At 37.4% G+C, this 18,430-nt stretch overlaps 1 protein-coding gene across 1 annotated transcript in view; it reads right to left on the bottom strand.

Moving 5' to 3' along the window:
• Nucleotides 1-18,430, bottom strand: part of LOC150083237 (tudor domain-containing protein 1-like) — a 657,806-nt gene that overhangs the window by 88,549 nt on the left and 550,827 nt on the right. Inside the window, exon 22 of the mRNA XM_090378447.1 lies at nucleotides 2,137-2,269. Within this exon, the coding sequence (XP_090234573.1) occupies nucleotides 2,137-2,269 (133 nt within the window). The remainder of the gene's footprint in view (nucleotides 1-2,136; nucleotides 2,270-18,430) is intronic.

Genomic DNA, 18,430 nt, shown 5'->3' with positions numbered 1-18,430 from the left:
GAAAGTCACCTGGGGTGGATGGGATCTATCCAGTTATATTAAAGGAGGCAGCATAGGAAGTAAGCAAACCCGTAGCCATAATCATGAGAGCTTCCTTGGACTCAGAGGAGGTACCTATGGATTGGAGATGTGCAAATGTGACCCCAATTCAGAAAGGAGGATCAAAGGGCGACACAATAATTACAGACCCGTTAGTTTAACTTCTGTTTCAGGGAAATTAACGGAGGCACTGGTTAAAGATGCACTGCAGGATCATCTAGACAAGACTTCAGTTATAGCTCGGACACAGCATGGGTTTGTTAAGGGGAAGTCTTATCTGACCAATTTGATTGGATGCAATGAATTATTATGGTATCATATATTTGGATTTTAGAAAGGCTTTTGATACTTTTTTTTTTTTTTTTTTTATGAAAACCCTAAACATGAAAGGTACCAAAACCTACAGTACTTAGTACCATGCATGGGTTGAAGGAGAAGTATGGGGAGAGGGGGATGCCGGAAACTTTGCTCTAGAGACTAAACATGGGTTTCACCACTTCAAGCCTCCAATGAGCAAAGTGGTGGTATTTCACCAGTTGATGAAAGCAGGGCCGTGCCGTGCTATGATACAGAGAGGTGGCCGCATCAGGCGGCACCGTAAGGGAGCGGCATAAGCAGCAAAATCAAAATACAATTTGAACCATTAAGGGGCAGTATTTTGAAGACTTGCATCATACTGAGAAAATTTACCGCACAGCCCTGGATGAAAGTCATCTACCACCTGTTGCAGATGGAAGACTACTGCACAAATTGGAGCATGAAGGCATTGGAGGCAAATTGCCGCTATGGATAAAGGGATGGTTGAGTGGAAGAAGACAGAGAGTGGTAATCAATGGACAGTGCTCTTCGTGAACCAATGTTATTAATGGAGTCCCCCAGAGTTCACTGTTGGGTCCATTGTTGGTTTCTGTATTTATTAATGATATTGATGATGGTATATCAGGCTTAATGTTCAAATTTGCAGACGATATGAAGGTCGGCAGGTTTGTTAATGACACTAATAACAGCACACTGCTGGAACAGGATCTGGAAAAGTTGAGCAGATGGGCTGAGAGGTGGCAACTGAAGTTTAACATTGACAAATGTAAAGTACTGCATATGGGAAGCAGCAACCCCAGAGTAACATATCAACTGTGTGGTACTACACTGATAGTGGTAGAGAGTGAAAAGGACCTGGGGGTAATTATGCAGGTAGATATGAAGTTTTCTGAGCAGTGAAAACAGTCTGCAAGAGTAGCTCATGGTGTCTTGTCAATAATATACATGAATTTTTCTAGCAGGGATAAGGAGGTGATTATCCCCTTGTATAAGGCAATGGTCAGGCCACACCGTGAGTACTGTATACAGGTCGGGAGGCCTCATTTTAAGAAGGATTAAGAGCTGCTGGAACGTGTACAGAGAAGGGCAACAAGATTAGCGAATGGAACAAAGGGTTGCTCTTATGAAGAAAGGCTTAAATTTTGCAAATTACAGTGTCTGGAGACTAACCACCTGCAAGGTGGTAAGTCTCCAGATACTGTAATTTGCAAAACTTAAGCCTTTCTTCATAAGAGCAACCATCTGATTGAGGTGTATAAAGCCTTGAATGGTTTGGGCATGCTCAATGCTGATGGGATTCTCCCTCTTGCTTGGAATAATTGCCTAAGAGGGAATAAATTCAAACTGAGGAAAGAAAGTTGCAGTATAGATGTGCGGTAGTTTGCCTTTAGCCAGTGGGTGGTTGATTGCTGGAACAAACTTCCATCTGTCGTTATACAAGTTGATAGCTTAAATAGATTCAATACAGAACTAGACAAACATTTAGAGTGAGTGGATGGGTGAAATGAGCAGGGGTTTTTTTTTTTTTTTTTTTTGGATGATTCTATATAAGCTTGCTTTCTTGCATCATGTGCCTTTATTAAAGCTAATGCTAAAAGTAGAAAGTAAAAAAGTATAATACAAATAAGTAAAACTAACTGGAAAAAGAGGGGTGGAAAATTGGCGCTGGATAGCTATATATCTAATTTCATTAAAAATTTCAGCATGCTGGCAAATTGCCTTAATTAAAAACAATGAAATGTCATAAAGTAATTTTATGAGGACTGAAAATATAATTACTCTGGAATGTCCACCAAATAAGCTCCCATTTCATCTTTTTCTCTCACTGTTATCTGTCTTGGTTTGTTTAGTGGAATAATAAGCTTTAATTCTTCAATTACTTCTTCATTCCATTCATCTTGTTTAGCAATACCTATAGAGTAACGATTTTAATAATAATTCAGAGAATTAAAATATTCTAGTATTTTTAAGCTTTCGTTAAAAAAATCCATTTCAAATGTTAAAATCATCACATTGGGAAACATCTCTCAGTTAATTTCATCAAGTGAAACAAGATATGAAGAGTGAAGAGACATAACTGTTCTACAGAATATATTTAAATATTAAAGAACACACACAAATGTGTAACTTTGCATTAGGTTGTAAGATTTCTAAATCTTTGAAAGGATTAAAGACACTTAAATAAGACGGATATCTAAATATACCCAGAGATTCATCCCACTTGATGACGACAATAAATTTTAAAGTAAAATTCATGGCATCAGCTTAATGTAAACAGTACTTTTTTGATAACTGGGTATAACTTAACACTAAATTTTAGTTTGCAAGGCCTGTCTGTTAGTGGTTTGGATATCTGTAGAGAACCCGATTCAGCTCTGCACCCGATGTATAACAACAATTATTTTACCTCACATATTTGAGAGGGTTTGAACTATGTTAATTTATCAGTGTTGCTGCTTAATAATTTTTTTATTTTAATGAATTTGTGACAGTCTTTATTAAAGATAATACAAATATTAGAACCCACCTTCTTGTGGCTGGATGGAAGCTGCTTACTAGGAAAGGTAAGCTTCCTCGTTTAGCCGAGGCTAAGGGTCTAGCTGCAATCAATGTTTAAATTTTTCTGCAATTATAAATTTTTAGTTCTGTGATAGCACTTTGAATTTATAAATAAAGATGAATTAAAAGATTTCTGTGATAAGAGCTAGGTATAAAACGTGAATGGACCTGAGTCTTGGTAGCATCTAATCAAATGTGGTCAAGGGAGGGGATAAATACACCATTGAATATGACTTAATCATAGATGGAGCTACTAAAGATTACATCATAATACCAAATTACATTACATTGTTACAGACCACAACCTCAAACCCAACAGATGGAACATCTATTGGGTTTGAGGTTGTGGACTGTAACAGAATAAAAATTTAGAACTCCTGAAAACAGATAAGTTTTTGGAAAATTTTTATTATTTTTTCCTTAATTGATATACATGACTGCATTTAATAAATCATTTTAATAGTCCTAGTCACCTTCATTTGTTAATTAATTTTTAAATTTAGCTAAGGATTTAATATGTTATGATTTAAAATTTATAGTCTTTGTTATCAGTGATTTCAGTGCACATATTGTGTCTTGTAATTAGTAACTTATAGTGTAAAAGTAACTCCCTCTCAGGAAAAAACAGTAACTAAAGAGAAGTTTAATAATCAACACTTTAATAAATTCAGTTAATTAGAATCACTGAGTGGTTGCTCCCTTTCCAATAGCACCACTGGATAGGAGGGTGTGTGAAGTGTGTATTTTGATAAAATGCAAGGCATGTTCCCATAATGTTTTACAGCCATGGGCAAGGAAACTTGTGCCAATACAAATAGCTACAAAAATTAACAGAGAAATGTTACTAATGGCCATGGAAAATAACTTTTGTGGCAATAAAGAGACAACTTTAAAAATTTTTCTTGCATGAAGTGGAAACTCGCTGCAGCATTTCAAGTTTGGTTGACAATTTAGCCATTTTCTCATTAATTACAGTATTGGTTAAAAGTCAATTTAAATTACAGAACACCATGCTAAAAGCAAGCACTGTCAATTGCAACTGAGCGGAAAACTGAATTACAGCATACCCTTATCAGAAAAGAAATATTTTTCCATATACGCAGCTTTTGAGTAAATCAGTAAATATATAAAATTTTAGATCTTACATGCTGTGAATGTTAAGAACAAATACTTAATCCTAATGAAACTTCTGACACTCTGATTTTAAAAATTCCCGCAGCTCCTCTGGTACTAATTCTCAATAAAACTAACAGGTGTTTTATTACCAAATTTCAAAAATATTATCTTCCTGACGTTCTAGTGTTACCACCTAAAACTATGGCATAAAAAATTAGTAAAGGTGGCATAAGATAATATGTTTTAGTGCTAAAAAAGTCTAATCAAAACTCTTATTTTAAGTGTTTTTCGTAAGAAATAATTGAAGCTTTCCTTGAAAGCTTCCCCCCCCCCCCCAAGCTTTTTTTTTTTTTTTTTTTTTTTAGGTATTTAGTAATACCTCAGAATCTATTTGTTGACCCTTTTAAAGATTCTACTGCATCTTCTTTGTACATGTTTGAATATGTGACAACAATACTACTTCCATGTGTTAATTATTCTAATGGCTACATAAATTTATTTTTTATCCACATATACTCAGAAAAAGTAACCCTGGCAAGAAATAATTAAACAAAACTGTTCTCTTTTCATGCCATCTTTATTTTCAATGTTTTCTGAACACAACTGCGAAAAACATGTTTTGAACTGAAAATATGTGTTTCCAATTAATTTTTTTTAAAATATCCCCATGCACTTTAGGTATATTTTTTAAAGCCGCCCCCCCATTTGGGCATTTCTTTACTGTGATGAATGAAATTTAAAAAAAAAAAAAACAGAAATCGAAAAACCCATATCCTTCAACAATTCATTGCTAGCCATATGCGTAAACAACAACCAAAATAAGTAAGCATCAGCAGTTGGGAGACACTACAATCAATCAAATATGAAACCGGCATGCTCAATGACTGGATGCGAGAGATGCTGATAATTTTAAATTCTTGTTCTGTAAAAAACTCAAGAATGACTTAATGAAAACTTAAAAAAAACAAAAAAAAACAACATTATTTTGTATTTTACACCCAAGGTTCTCCAGTAACAAAGCAGTTAATGTCAAAAGTCAAACCAATCAGGAATGAAAACTAAAATCCACATTAACATCACTTTACAAAATATTCCAAATTTTTAATTTAAGTAATTTTGGTGGAAATTTTCACCATTGTGTCTGGTAAGTGATTAAGCATCTTCTAGGAAACAACTGAAGTTTGCTTATTAATTGAATTACACAGAAAAGAGGGTACATGGGCTAATAGATTAACAGTAGCCACTGGATGTGAAAGTGATTCTTCCACTGCTTCTATTGAAATGAGCACTGGCCAAGAAAGCAAGGCAATGGGGATTTCCAGGCCTGCTGGGAGGCATAGTGGAAAAAGTAAATACATGGGCTCTGTTAGGGTACCTAACAGTATAAACAGGTGCATGTATATTTGCATGTACACCAATGCTAGGAGTAAAGATAATAAATTTAATGAGCTTGAATTGCTAGTCAAGACATCAAAAGCAGATATTATTGGGATATCAGAGATGTGGTGTCACACAGACATAAGCAGTAGTATAATGTGTATAGGAAGGACAGTTTGTTATTTTGGTTTTTAGGAGCATTAACAATTAAGGCCATATTGCTCCGGGAATATGCGGTGGTCATTCCCTGACCTTTCCGCATCCTCCATATTTGGTGGTGACGGGCTTTATCACCATTGTGTCAGGTAAGTGGTTAAGCATCTTCAAGGAAACAACTGAAGTTTGCTTATTAATCGAATTATGCTTGCAACAGAAAAGAGGGTACATGGGCTAATAGATTAACAACAGCCACTGGCAGAGGTGAAAGTGATTCTTCCACTGCTTCTATTGAAATGAGCAGTGGCCAGGAAAGCAAGGCATGAAGGGTGTACTACACACTGCTGCTCCTTCCCACCTGGCTACGGAGGTGCCATGGAAGAATAGATAAAACTGGAAGGGAGGACGTGTTATGCTGTTAGTTAAGAAACACACAAAATCTATGGAAGTGCATCCAATTGATGTGGGCGGACAGTGCAGTATAGAGACAGTTTGGTGTGACATAAATACTGGGAAATCAAAATTGAGAGTAGGAATGTGTTATAGGCCTAATGATTCTGATGAGTATAATAAAAAACTATACAGAGAAATAGTGGGCCAGTAAATCAGAGGTATCTTATAATGAGGGATTTTAATTTCCCATAGATTGACTGGAATTTGTGAGTTGGTCACTCACACACTAGCAAGGCTTTTGTGGATTTATTGGTGATTGTTTTCTACAGCAGCATGTTCGGGAGGCAAGTAGAGGAAGTATTACTCTTGATCTGATTATCAGTAGTGATTCTTAATGCATTAAGAATCTGCAGATAAAGGAACCACTGGTTGGCAGTGATCACAGTGTGCTAAAGTGGGATTTACTCAAAGAGGTAACTACCATCAGTTGTAAAAGGAAGGGATTTTGCTTTCGTAAAGGTGACTACGGTGGTCTGAGAGAGTACTTAAATTCTATACGGTGGGACCAACTGATGATGTTACCGACAGTAAATTCAAAATGGGAAGAATTCTAAGAATTAATCTTGGAAGTTACTAGGCTTTTAATACCAACTAAGAAATATTGCTCAAGATTTAGGCCTAACTGGATGTCAGATAAACTAATTAGACATGTTTGTTGTTTGGTTTTTACGAGCATTAGCAACTAAGGCCGTACTGCTCCGGGAATATGCAGTGGTCATTCCCTGACCTTTCCGCATCCTCTGTATTTGGTGGTGACAGGCTCGAACCCTGGTCTAATCAAGAAGCGTGTGCTACACACTGCTGCTCCTTCCCACCTGGCTACAGAGGCGCCAATTAGACATGTGGAAGAGAAGAAAAATGCATGGGACACATATAAATTAAAAGGTGACAGAGAAGCCTATGATAGATATAAGCTGGTCTGTAACCAAGTCACAAAGGAGGTTAGGCAGATTACGAGAAATCTTCGGCAAACGATGCAAAGAAAAACAGCAAAGAGCTCTTTACTTATGTAAACTCTAAAAGGAAGGGGATGAATCAGATTGGTCCACTTGATATCGATGGTTCAACTGTTGATGAACCTGCTCAGGTACCTAACAAACTAAATGAGTATTTTGCATCTACATTCACACATGAGGAGTTATTCAGGGAGGGGAATGCTAGAGGTTAAACTCTGGCAGTGAGCTAGATAATCTTGTAATAACTGAGAGTAAAGTGGAGAAGAAATTAGCATTAGCATTAGTAGAGGCATTTGATGCAAGAAAGCAAGCTTATGCAGCATCAGCCAAAAAAAAAAAAAATAAAGTAAAATAAATAAATAAAAAATAACCACTTCCACTTCACCCCTCTGTTCGTTCGAAATACCTGTCCAGCTGAGCCTTAAACTTATTTAGGCTATCAACTTCCATGACAAGGGATGGAAGTCTGTTCCACCTACCAACCACCCGCTGGCTAAAGGCACATTTCCACACATCTATCCTAAATCTGTCTTTCCTCAATTTGAACTTATGCCCTCTCAGGTGATTACTCTGAGCAAGAGGAAGAATCCCATCAGCATTGAGCATGCTCAAACCATTCAAGGTTTTGTACACCTCTATCAGATCACCTCGCTGGTGCCTAGTCTCCAGACATTGTAATTCGCAAAACTTAAGCCTTTCTTCGTAAGAGCACCCCTTTGTTCCATTCACTAATCTTGTTGCTCTTCTCTGTACTCGTTCCAGCAGCTCTACATCCTTCTTGAAATGAGGCCTCCAGGCCTGTATACAGTACTCTAGTAGTGTGGCCTGACCATTGCCTTTATACAAGGGAATAATCACCTCCTTATCCCTGCTAGAAAAATTCCTATATATCATTGACAATACACTATGAGCTACTCTTGCAGCCCATCTGCACTGCTCAGAGAACTTCATATCTGCGAGCACAACCACCCTCAGGTCCCTTTCATTCTCTACCCCTGTCAGTGTAGTACCACAGAGTTGATACGTTGCTCTGGGGTTGCTGTTTCCCATATGTAGTATTTTACATTTGTCAATGTTAAACTTCATTTGCCACCTCTCAGCCCAGCTGCTCAACCTTTCCAGATCCTGTTGCAGCAGCATAGTGTCAGTAGTGTCCTTGACAACCAAGCCAACCTTCGTATTGTTGAAGATAAACATAAGAAAGGCACCTGGGGTGGATGGAATCTATCCAGTTATATTAAAGGCGGCGGCAAAGGAAGTAAGCAAACCCTTAGCCATAATTATGAGAGCTTCCTTGGACTCAGGGGAGGTACCCATGGACTGGAGATGTGTAAATGCGACCCAAATTCACAAAAGAGGATCAAAAGGAAACACAGGTAATTACAGACCTGTCAGTTTAACTTCTGTTCCAGGGAAATTAATGGCAGCAATGGTTAAAGAAGCATTGCAGGATCATCTAGACAAGACTTCAGTTATAGCTAGGACACAGCATGGGTTTGTTAAGGGGAAAGTCTTGTCTGACAAATTTGATTGGATACTATGATGTAGTCTAAAAGGAACTGGATGCAAAGAATAATTTTGATGTCATATATTTGATATCTTCACTGACAGTGGTAGAGAGTGAAAAGTATCTGGGGGTAATTGTGCAGGCAGATATGCAGTTTTCTGAGCAGTGCAGACGATCTGCAAGAGTAGCTGATGGTGTCTTGTCAAGGATAAACAGGAATTTTTTTAGCAGGCATAAGGAGATGATTATCCCCTTGTATAAGGCAATGGTCAGGCTACACCCTGAGTACTGTATACATTTCTGCAGGCCTCATTTTAAGAAGGATGTAGAACTGTTGGAACGAGTACAGAGAAGGGCAACAAGATTAATGAAAAGGGTTGCTCTTACGAAGAAATGCTTAATTTTTGCAAATTACAGTGTCTGGAGACTAGGCACCTGTGAGGTGATCTGATTGAGGTGTACAAAGCCTTGAATTGTTTGAGTATGCTCAATGATGATGGGATTCTTCCTCTTGCTCAGAATAATCGCCTGAGAGGGCATAAATTCAAATTGAGGAAGGACAGTTGTAGGATGGATGTGCGGACATTTGCCTTTAACCAGTAGGTGGTTGATTGTTGGAGCAAACTTCCATCTGTCGTTGTACAAATTGATAGCTTAAATAGATTCAAGGTAGAACTAGACAAACATCTGGAGCGAGTGGAAGGGTGAAATGAGAAGTTTTTTTTTTTTCTTTTTTTTTGCTGATGCTAAGTTTTGCAAATTACAGTGTCTGGTGACTAGGCACCTGCTAGGTGATCTGGTTGAGATGTCTAAAGCCTTGAATTGTTTGAGCATGCTGAATGCTGATGGGATTCTTCCTCTTGCTTAGAATAATCGCCTGAGAGGAAATAAATTCAAATTGAGGAAGGACAGTTGTAGGATGGATGTGTGGAAGTTTGCATTTAGCCAGCGGGTGGTTGATTTCTGAAACAAACTTCCATCTGTCGCTGTACAAGTTGATAGCTTAAACAGATTCAAGGCAGAACTTGACAAACATTTGGAGTGAGGGGATGGGTGAAATGAGTAGTTTTTTTTTTTGGCTCATGTTATATAAGCTTGCTTTCTTGCATCATGTGCCCTTGCTAATATTTTGCCGGCAGAATATTTTGCAAGTTGGTGCGCATGTGGGAATAAATTTTTTGTTCGGCAAATTTTTTGAATACATGCAATATTTTAATTAAGTCAAGTTTGACTGATTTACGTGTACAGCCAAGCCAATGTTTCTTAATTAGTGGGAGAAAGTACTTATATTTTGAAAGAAAAACTTTGTATTGTTTTTATGTTTCAATAAATTAATGAAAATATTAAAAATTGTGTACTACTTAGAAATCCAAAAGTGGGGCACTTGCACCATGCTGTCAGTGCTCATGAGAGTGAAACTGCAATTTCCCTTGAAATTCCACATTTAATTTAACCATATGCAGCAAAATTCCTGAAAGAAATTCCAAATCTAAAATCTATCCAGGATCTGGCAATTCTGGGTGTATTCTGCTATTCTTCCATAACAGTAAAAATTAGGTTATTTTTAGTAATAGCTTCTAGTTACAAATATTTTGCAAAATATTCCATTTGGTTTTTTCAATAAACAGTTTTAAGTGGTTCCAGTAAGAAATACCTTTACCTCTTGAGTTACCAAACTATGCAGTGAAGTGAAAAATTGGTGGAAAGTTGTCTTCACCAAATTCTTCAATAAGAGTTTTAAACTGTTGTTTGTAATTGAATGCAATTGTGCAAACGAATTAATGCTGTCCATCACAGGTTATGAAATGATCTAATTTAAGACATCCTGTACAAGATGCTCTTGATGAATATCATAACAAAATATTCACAACTTGGTAAAAATTCATCAGATTTATAAAGAATTGTAGTTAATGACTTTATGCAAAGACAAGTTTTTTTCACTAGTTATCGGTATCTCCTTTTATTTGTTTATGAGCACATAAAGTCCTTTAGTTAAATAATATCAAAGAGATTTTCATTTAGCACAGCCTCCCACTCCTGATGAATGCCTCTATTTCTGTTGGTGTATTTTCAGCTGCAAAAAAACAAAAAAACAAAAAACAAAAAAAAAGGTAAAGTGCAGCCATTATCAACCCACTGCAGGATGGAAGCCTATTCAACAATTCAAGCTGAGAGAAATGGGCCATATTCTGCCACACTGCTCCAGCGCAGGTTTGCAGATCGACCGTATTCAGCAGTAAGGGGCTTGAACCCCGGTCTACTCAAAGAGCATGTGCTACTGCACTCCCACTACTGACCACTCGGCTACGGAGGCCAAAAGCAATGTTCAAACAACCAATTCTGAAACACAATCGAGCTGCTGAGAATATGAATTACAATCAGGTGCATGGTATCATGACAGAGATATAACAAATACATCATAACTATCGATCGTCTCAACTTAAAGTAATGGTAGGTCCTTTCTTATATATCCTGGAGATTGTTTTATATAGTAAACGAAAATTTGGCATATATAAAAAATAGAAATAAGCGTCCCAATTCCAACTGTCTCCATTATCCTTTAAGGCAGTGAATCATTAAATTTACTTTATGTTTAAAAATGTTTATACATGTACTAACTGACACAATTATAAATTTTAAATTACGTAAATTTATTTAGTTACAAATACATGTATTATTAATGTACAGTCAGATAATTTGAACATAATATTCTTAAATTGAATTAAATTCAATTTAAGAATATTATGTACAAATTATCTGACTGCACATGTCTTTTAAAAATGGGATCATAAAAAAAATTATTTATTCCATATCAAAAGAACCTAGCATCAGAAGAATATAAACAAGTGTGGAGAATACAACTAAATAAAGACATTTAGCTTCTTGAAATGGTCCAAAGATACACAGGTCCAAGGGTCCAAATGCATCTGGTGAGATCAGCAACAGGGCATCCATATAAGGAAAGGGTTCAAATATGTGGGCTTGGTACATAGGCACCCAGAGGAAACTAAATTGGCATCAAGGCTCTGAAAGTAGCAAGTGAAATTACTGAGAAGAAATTTTAATTGTTATGATTCCAGAACAGTGGGCCCCAAATTCTAATTATCAGGGAGAAGGTTAAATTGGATTGCAGGAAGTTAACTTTTAGTCAGCAAGTTGCTAATTACAGGAATAAGTTGCCTCTATGATTTGTTGAGGCGGACAGCTTGGAGAAGTTCGAATATCAGCTGGAGAGGTGCCCAATGAGGAGGGGGTCAAAGAGGTACATTTTTATTTTATTAATATTATTTTTTAAATTAATTAATTATTGATTTTTGGGAGGAGCTGGTGCAACAAAAGCTTCAAGCTTTTTTACATCCTATGACTAATACGAAACTTAGGGAGGAAAAAGATTGGTGAATTGGTTCAATGCAAAACACTGGTCATCAAGTGAGAAAGAAATAAAGCCCTTACCACCACTGATAGTTACAAGCTAAGAGCAAAGCATCCTATATCCTTTAGCATTACTAGTGGCAAATTCTGCAATATAATTAGCATTACTAGAGGCATATGATGCAAGAAAGCAAGCTTACGCAGCATCAGCCAAAAAAAAAAAACGTCCACGTCACCCCTCCATTCGTTCGAAATACTTGCCCAGCTGAGCCTTAAATTTATTTAGGCTATCAACTTCCACAACAAGGGATGGAAGTCTGTTCAACCAACCAACTACTCGCTGGCTAAAGGCAAATTTCCACACATCTATCCTACATCTGTCTTTCCTCAATTTGAATTTATGCCCTCTCAGGTGATTATTCTGAGCAAGAGGCAGAATCCCATCACCATTGAGCATGCTCAAACCATTCAAGGCTTTATACAGCTCTATCAGATCACCTCGCCGGTGTCTAGTCTCCAGACACTGTAATTTGCAAAACTTAAGCCTTTCTTTGTAAGAGCAACCCTTTGTTCCATTCACGAATCTAATTGCCCTTCTCTGTACTCGTTCCAGCAGCTCTACATCCTTCTTGAAATGAGGCCTCCAGACCTATATACAGTACTCAAGGGAATAATCACCTCCTTATCCCTGTATATCATTGACAAGACACCATGAGCTACTCTTGCAGCCCGTCTGCACTGCTCAGAGAACTTAATATCTGCCTGCACAATTACCCCCAGGTCCTTTTCATTCTCTACCACTGTCAGTGTAGTAACATAGAGTTGATACGTTGCTCTGGGGTTGCTGTTTCCCATATGTAGTACTTTACATTTGTCAATGTTAAACTTCATTTGCCACCTCTCAGCCCATCTGCTCAACCTTTCCAGATCGTGTTGCAGCAGCATAGCATCAGTAGTGTCCTTAACAACCCTGCCAACCTTTGTATCGTCTGCAAACTTGGACATTAAGCTTGATATACCATCATCAATATTATTTATAAATACAGAAAACAATAATGGACCCAACACTAAACTCTGAGGGATTCCACTAATAACATTAGTCTACGATGAGCAGTGTCCATTAATTATCACTCTGTCTTCTCCTCCATCAACCACCTCTTTATCCATAGCAGCAATTTGCCTCCAATGCCACACTGCTCCAACATCAGTAAAATGGTTTTTACAACCATTATACAACATCAGTAAAAAGGACAGGTGATGTATCCCCTGTAAGAGTTTATCTAGTTCTTTCTTAAATTTATTCAAATTACCCATCTACAACCCAGATGGAAGTCTGTCGCGACAATCAAATATCCACGAGATGAAGATAATTTCTGTACATCTTTCCTGCAACCCCAATTCCTCAATTTCAATTTATGCCTGCTCATGTGTGCAGTCTGAGCAAGAGGAAGGCTTCCATCAGCACTGAGCTTACTCAATCTCTTCAAAGACTTAAACACCTATTGACTTGCAGGTGTAGATACTCTAAACAATAATTTGCAGAATTGAAGTCTTTTTTGTTAAGAGTACCCTTTTGTTACCTTCACTATTTATGCTGTTGTTTTCTGCACCCACCCCAACAGATCCATATCCTAAAATTAAGTTTCAAGACTTGTATGCAGTACTTAAGACGTGTCCTAACCATTGCCTTATAAATTGGGATAATCACCTCCTTATCCTGTTGGAAAAATCCTTTTTTTTTTTTTTGTTGAATAAAACCCCACGGGCCGTCCTGACAGTATGTCTGCACTGCTAAGAAAACTCTATATCTGACTGCTCAATTACCCCCCGGGTCATCTTTTTTCCCTACTATCCTCAGTGCTGTACCACACAATTGGTATGTTCCTCTGGGTTTACTGCTGCCAATGGTAAATGCAAGGTACTGACCATATGCAGCACCTTGCATTTACCAATTAAAAAAAAAAAAAAAAAAAAAAAAAGGATGGTGAACTGCAGCCATTATCAACCTACTGCAGGATGGACGCCTCCTCAACAATTCATGCTGCCATAATCTGCCACGCTGGTCCAGTACAGGTTGGCAGATTGACTGTATTTAGCAGTCAGGGGCTTGATCCCGGTCTACTCAAGGAGCATGTGCTACTGCACTACTGCTCCTGACAACTCGGCTATGGAGGCCTTTACCAATATTAAACCTCAACTGCCATACTCAACCTCATTTGCCTAAATTTTTTTTATCTTGTTTCAGTAGCACACACTGATTACTAACATTAACTGTCCTGCTAACCTTTCTTTCACTGCAAAATTAGACTTTAAGCCTGTTATGCTTACATCAACAAGATTAAAAACAACCAATGGGCCCTGTACTGAACCAAGAAAAGCAGTGCACATTTGTAAAAATTACCTTCTGCCACTCATCAACTTATCCTTAGCAGTATCTTTCCCCCATTGCCACACTGTTTCCATTTTTATAGAATTCTGTTACGAGGAACAATATCAAAATCTATTCTGAAATCTAAGATTTCTAAATTATTTTAAACCAATTCCTTTGTTGTTGTGTCAACAATATCCAATCATATTGTTCAGAACAAAACTCCCCTTAACAAATCCATGCTGCAACTGCACTATCAATGCATTCCTGTAGAGATGGTCCTGCAATACTTCTTTAACCAGTGACACCATTATTTTCCCTGGAACAGAAGTCAAGCTAACAGGTCTGTAATTACTCATGTAACCCTCTGATTCACATTTGTGAAATGGGAATACATTTGCACATCTCCAGTTAGAGACTTTCCTGAATCCAAAGCTGCTCTCATAATTATGGATAAAGGTTTGGTTACCTCTTTTGCTGCCTCCTTTAATATAATTAGATAGATCACATCCACTCTAATTATCTTGCTTACATTTAAGCTTCAACAATTTCTCTTCCAATTTCTTCCCAATTATCACAAAATTATGCACTTCCCTTTTAGAATATATTACACTTCTGGCATCCTCACCCCTAAAAAAAATTCCTCATGTGAATGTAGATAGAAATACCTAATTAGTTTATCAGCAACCTGAGTAGGATCATCAATAGTTAAATCATTAGAATTCTGCGGAACAATGTGATTCATCCCTTCTAGTGTTTACATAAATGAAGAAGCCCTTGTTTTTTATCTTTGCCAGAGACTTCTCATAATCTGCCTTGGCTTGCCTAATGTCCTATTGTGATTTGAATGCAGACTAGTTTATATCTACTGTAGGTTTCTATAACACCTGATGATTTCTATATCTAAATGATAAATTTTTTTATTCTCTATCTTAAGGTCGTCAATGCATCTGACTTCTTTTAATACGAAATCCAATGCAATCTATGATACCCAAAGTTCTGCATGAGTGACCAACTCACATGATTCGGCCAATATCTGGAAATTTAGAGCCCCCCATTACAAAGCATTCTGATTTACTGGCAAGCTCTATTTGTCTGTACAGGGTGATTCCATGTCAAGTAGTATAATTTTGCAGATGGTCCCTGCTTGACCATCTTTAATTTTGTTGAAACTTGGTGTAGATGTTTAAACAGATTTCCAAAGAAGCTGTGCAAAAATTCAGTTCAAAATATAGTATGCTTGAGGCACCAGCACCTTTTTTGTGGAGGTCACTTGTGTTATGCGGAGCTTGTTTGTTTGTTATTTGGTTTTTAGGAGCATTAGCAACTAAGGCCATATTGCTCCGGGAATATGCGGTGGTCATTCCCTTGACCTTTCCGCATCCTCCATATTTGGTGGTGACAGGCTCGAACCCCGGTCTAATCAAGAAGCGTGTGCTATGCACTGCTGCTCCTTCCCACCTGGCTACGGAGGCACCGTTATGCGGAGCAAATCACGAATTTTCAAAGTTTTAAGTGTTACTGTTGCACAACATTGAGAGGTAGTGCTCTGAAACTTGGTATACCTAGTTAACTTTTGGTAGAGAATGCAAAACGTTTGGTGTCCAGGTTCAAAAACCTTGACATTTTTTACAATGCAGTCTAAAACGGGCACCAAATGTTTGTCGTGACAAAGTCATGAAAAAATGTCATGACTTTGAAAGTCATAACTTTGAAAAAAAAAAAACCCTTTGGTACTTTCTTCTTTGGGCATTCCATTTAACATCTGCATGAATTCAGCCTAATTAAATATGAGCTCTTATACTTGTTTGCTGGGTGAGATATTTTCCTTCAAAGATAGGTCAAATTTTGAGTCTATAGGGCAAATATCTTAATGTGGGACACCTACAATTCTCTCATTTTTCCACCATTGGAAAGAAAAGGTTTTAAGCAACAAGAATCATGGATTTTCAGTTTTGTGCTACTTAAGGCCTAAAAAATGGCCTTACAAAATTTTATATTTTCCACATAATATTTGCATACTTATTTGATGGTGAAGTTTCACATTTCAGTAAGGACAGAACTATTGCATTTACAAGAGTGAAATTTTCTGCAATTACTCTGCCCTTTGGTTTAAGGAGAAAGGATATACTGCCAATGCACAAAAAGATCTGTATTTTTTACAATGGGGGGGGGGTGCAAATGGCAAGAAAAGAAATTGCATGGGTTTCTTTAGTGCAAGCTCCCAAGCCTGAAAAGAGATCTTTATTCAGGATTCCAAGCATGAAGGTGATGTTTTATTGGTTTCTAAGCTTGAAAGAAGTTATAACTACAACAAAATTTATTTAAAACACAATACAATCACTGCTTTGTAATAGACTGGAATTTTTCATTGATGGTTGATATTACTACTTCACGCAAGCTATATTGTTGTCCCATTCATGTTGTTTTTGGAGATGGAAGATTGGCAATAATTTGTTGTTCAGGAAATCAAGCAGACATCTTGTCTAGCAGGCCAGTGAAATGGGCGAGCTGCTCCATGAGGATGCATGAAATTTACCAATACATCATGTTCTTCAAACGAAATTTCATAGATATTTCCAATCCACCAATTATTGTCATAAATACATGCAATGTATTGGCCACATAAATTAACAATTGGCACATATTGAATATTGGTTTCACTAGTCTGATCTACACGAGCTACAAATGATGATCGTGTGTTATTTGATACTCTGGAAACATGAATCTGTCTTGCATCAATAGGAATGAAAGTGATGATTTTCTCTTGTTCCAGCAATAGTATGACCATCTATGAACCTTTTCTCTTGAAACGGCCTTACTTGGTCAATTTCCTCTTTAGAAACAAAACAGAATTTTATTGCTGTCATATGCTTGTCACAAAATTCAAACATGTTTCTTGGTGTCAGGATTTAGTTTTGAATTGGGCGTTGAAGACTTGCACGTGCTGCCAATTGTTTTATTGTTCCACCAATTCCATCACATGGTGACTTGCCATGGCTAGTGCCAAAGAAATTCCATTCAGCACTGATATCAAAATCCTTCTGATGACGACACAACGTTAATAAAATTTTTGAAATTCTTGTACCATCTTGAACCATCACTGAAATAGAAAATGTGCCCGATTCCTGTCATGAAACTCTTCAAATATTCAATTAAGTTGGTTAGAAAAATATGCACTGCAATTGCTTCATGTCGAAGGCAGTCACTGATTATGCAGAAACTTATATTCTGAAGTTCAACATCCTTGTAATAAATGACAAATGGATGTAATGTAGACTGGCTATTCCCCAGTGGAACCCTTGAACAACATCTTGTACAATAGATGAATAATTTTCTGCAAGATCCACATCCATCAAGATGACCAATTCTCCTGTCATTAGGCTTCCCTTTCTTAACTTCAAATGGTAGCTTTGATGTTTAGCAATGTACTGATGACAGGAAAGGTTACCAATTAGCTTCCCATTAGCATTGAACCTGCTCAAACTATTCAAGGCTTTGTTGACCTCAATCAGATCACCTCGCAGGTGCCTGACACCAAGAAACAAACATGTTTCTTGGTGTCAGGATTTGGTTTTCAATTGGGCGTTGAAGACTTGCACGTGCTGCCAATTGTTTTATTGTTCCACCAATTCCAGTACATGGTGACTTGCCATGGCCAGTGCCAAAGAAATTCCATTCAGCATTGATATCAAAATCCTCCTGATGATGACACAACGTTAATAAAATTTTTGAAATTCCTGTATTGAGCTGCAGAACCATCACGGAAATAGAAAATGTGCCTGATTCCTGTCATGAAACTCTTCAAATATTCAATTAAGTTGGTTAGAAAAATATGCACTGCAATTGCTTCATATTGAAGGCAGTCACTGATTATGCAGAAACTTATATTCTGAAGTTGTAGGGTTGAATTTGAAAGTGTCTGCAATTCTGCCCAGACATGATAGGAGGGAGTATATGATGAGAGCCTTGTCTATCAATTCGACCCTGGAAAGACTGTGCAAGGCTCAAGGGGTAGAATTTTTTTCAGCCTGGACTGTACTTGTTAACAGGAGAGATTGCTTCTACAGGGATGGGATACACTTAAATAGAAAGGGTGCAAGAATATTTGCTGATGCTATCGAGGCAGTGTTAGGTGGGTCGGAAAACTGCTAGCTTGGGGGGGAGGCAAAGACTAATAGATTAACAGTAGCCACTGGAAGAGGTGAA

Source organism: Mastigoproctus giganteus, chromosome 7, assembly GCF_048544385.1.
Source record: "Mastigoproctus giganteus isolate SK-2022 chromosome 7, ASM4854438v1, whole genome shotgun sequence".
In the NCBI taxonomy this organism is placed as follows: domain Eukaryota; kingdom Metazoa; phylum Arthropoda; class Arachnida; order Uropygi; family Thelyphonidae; genus Mastigoproctus; species Mastigoproctus giganteus.
This window is presented reverse-complemented; position numbering and strand designations above follow the sequence as displayed.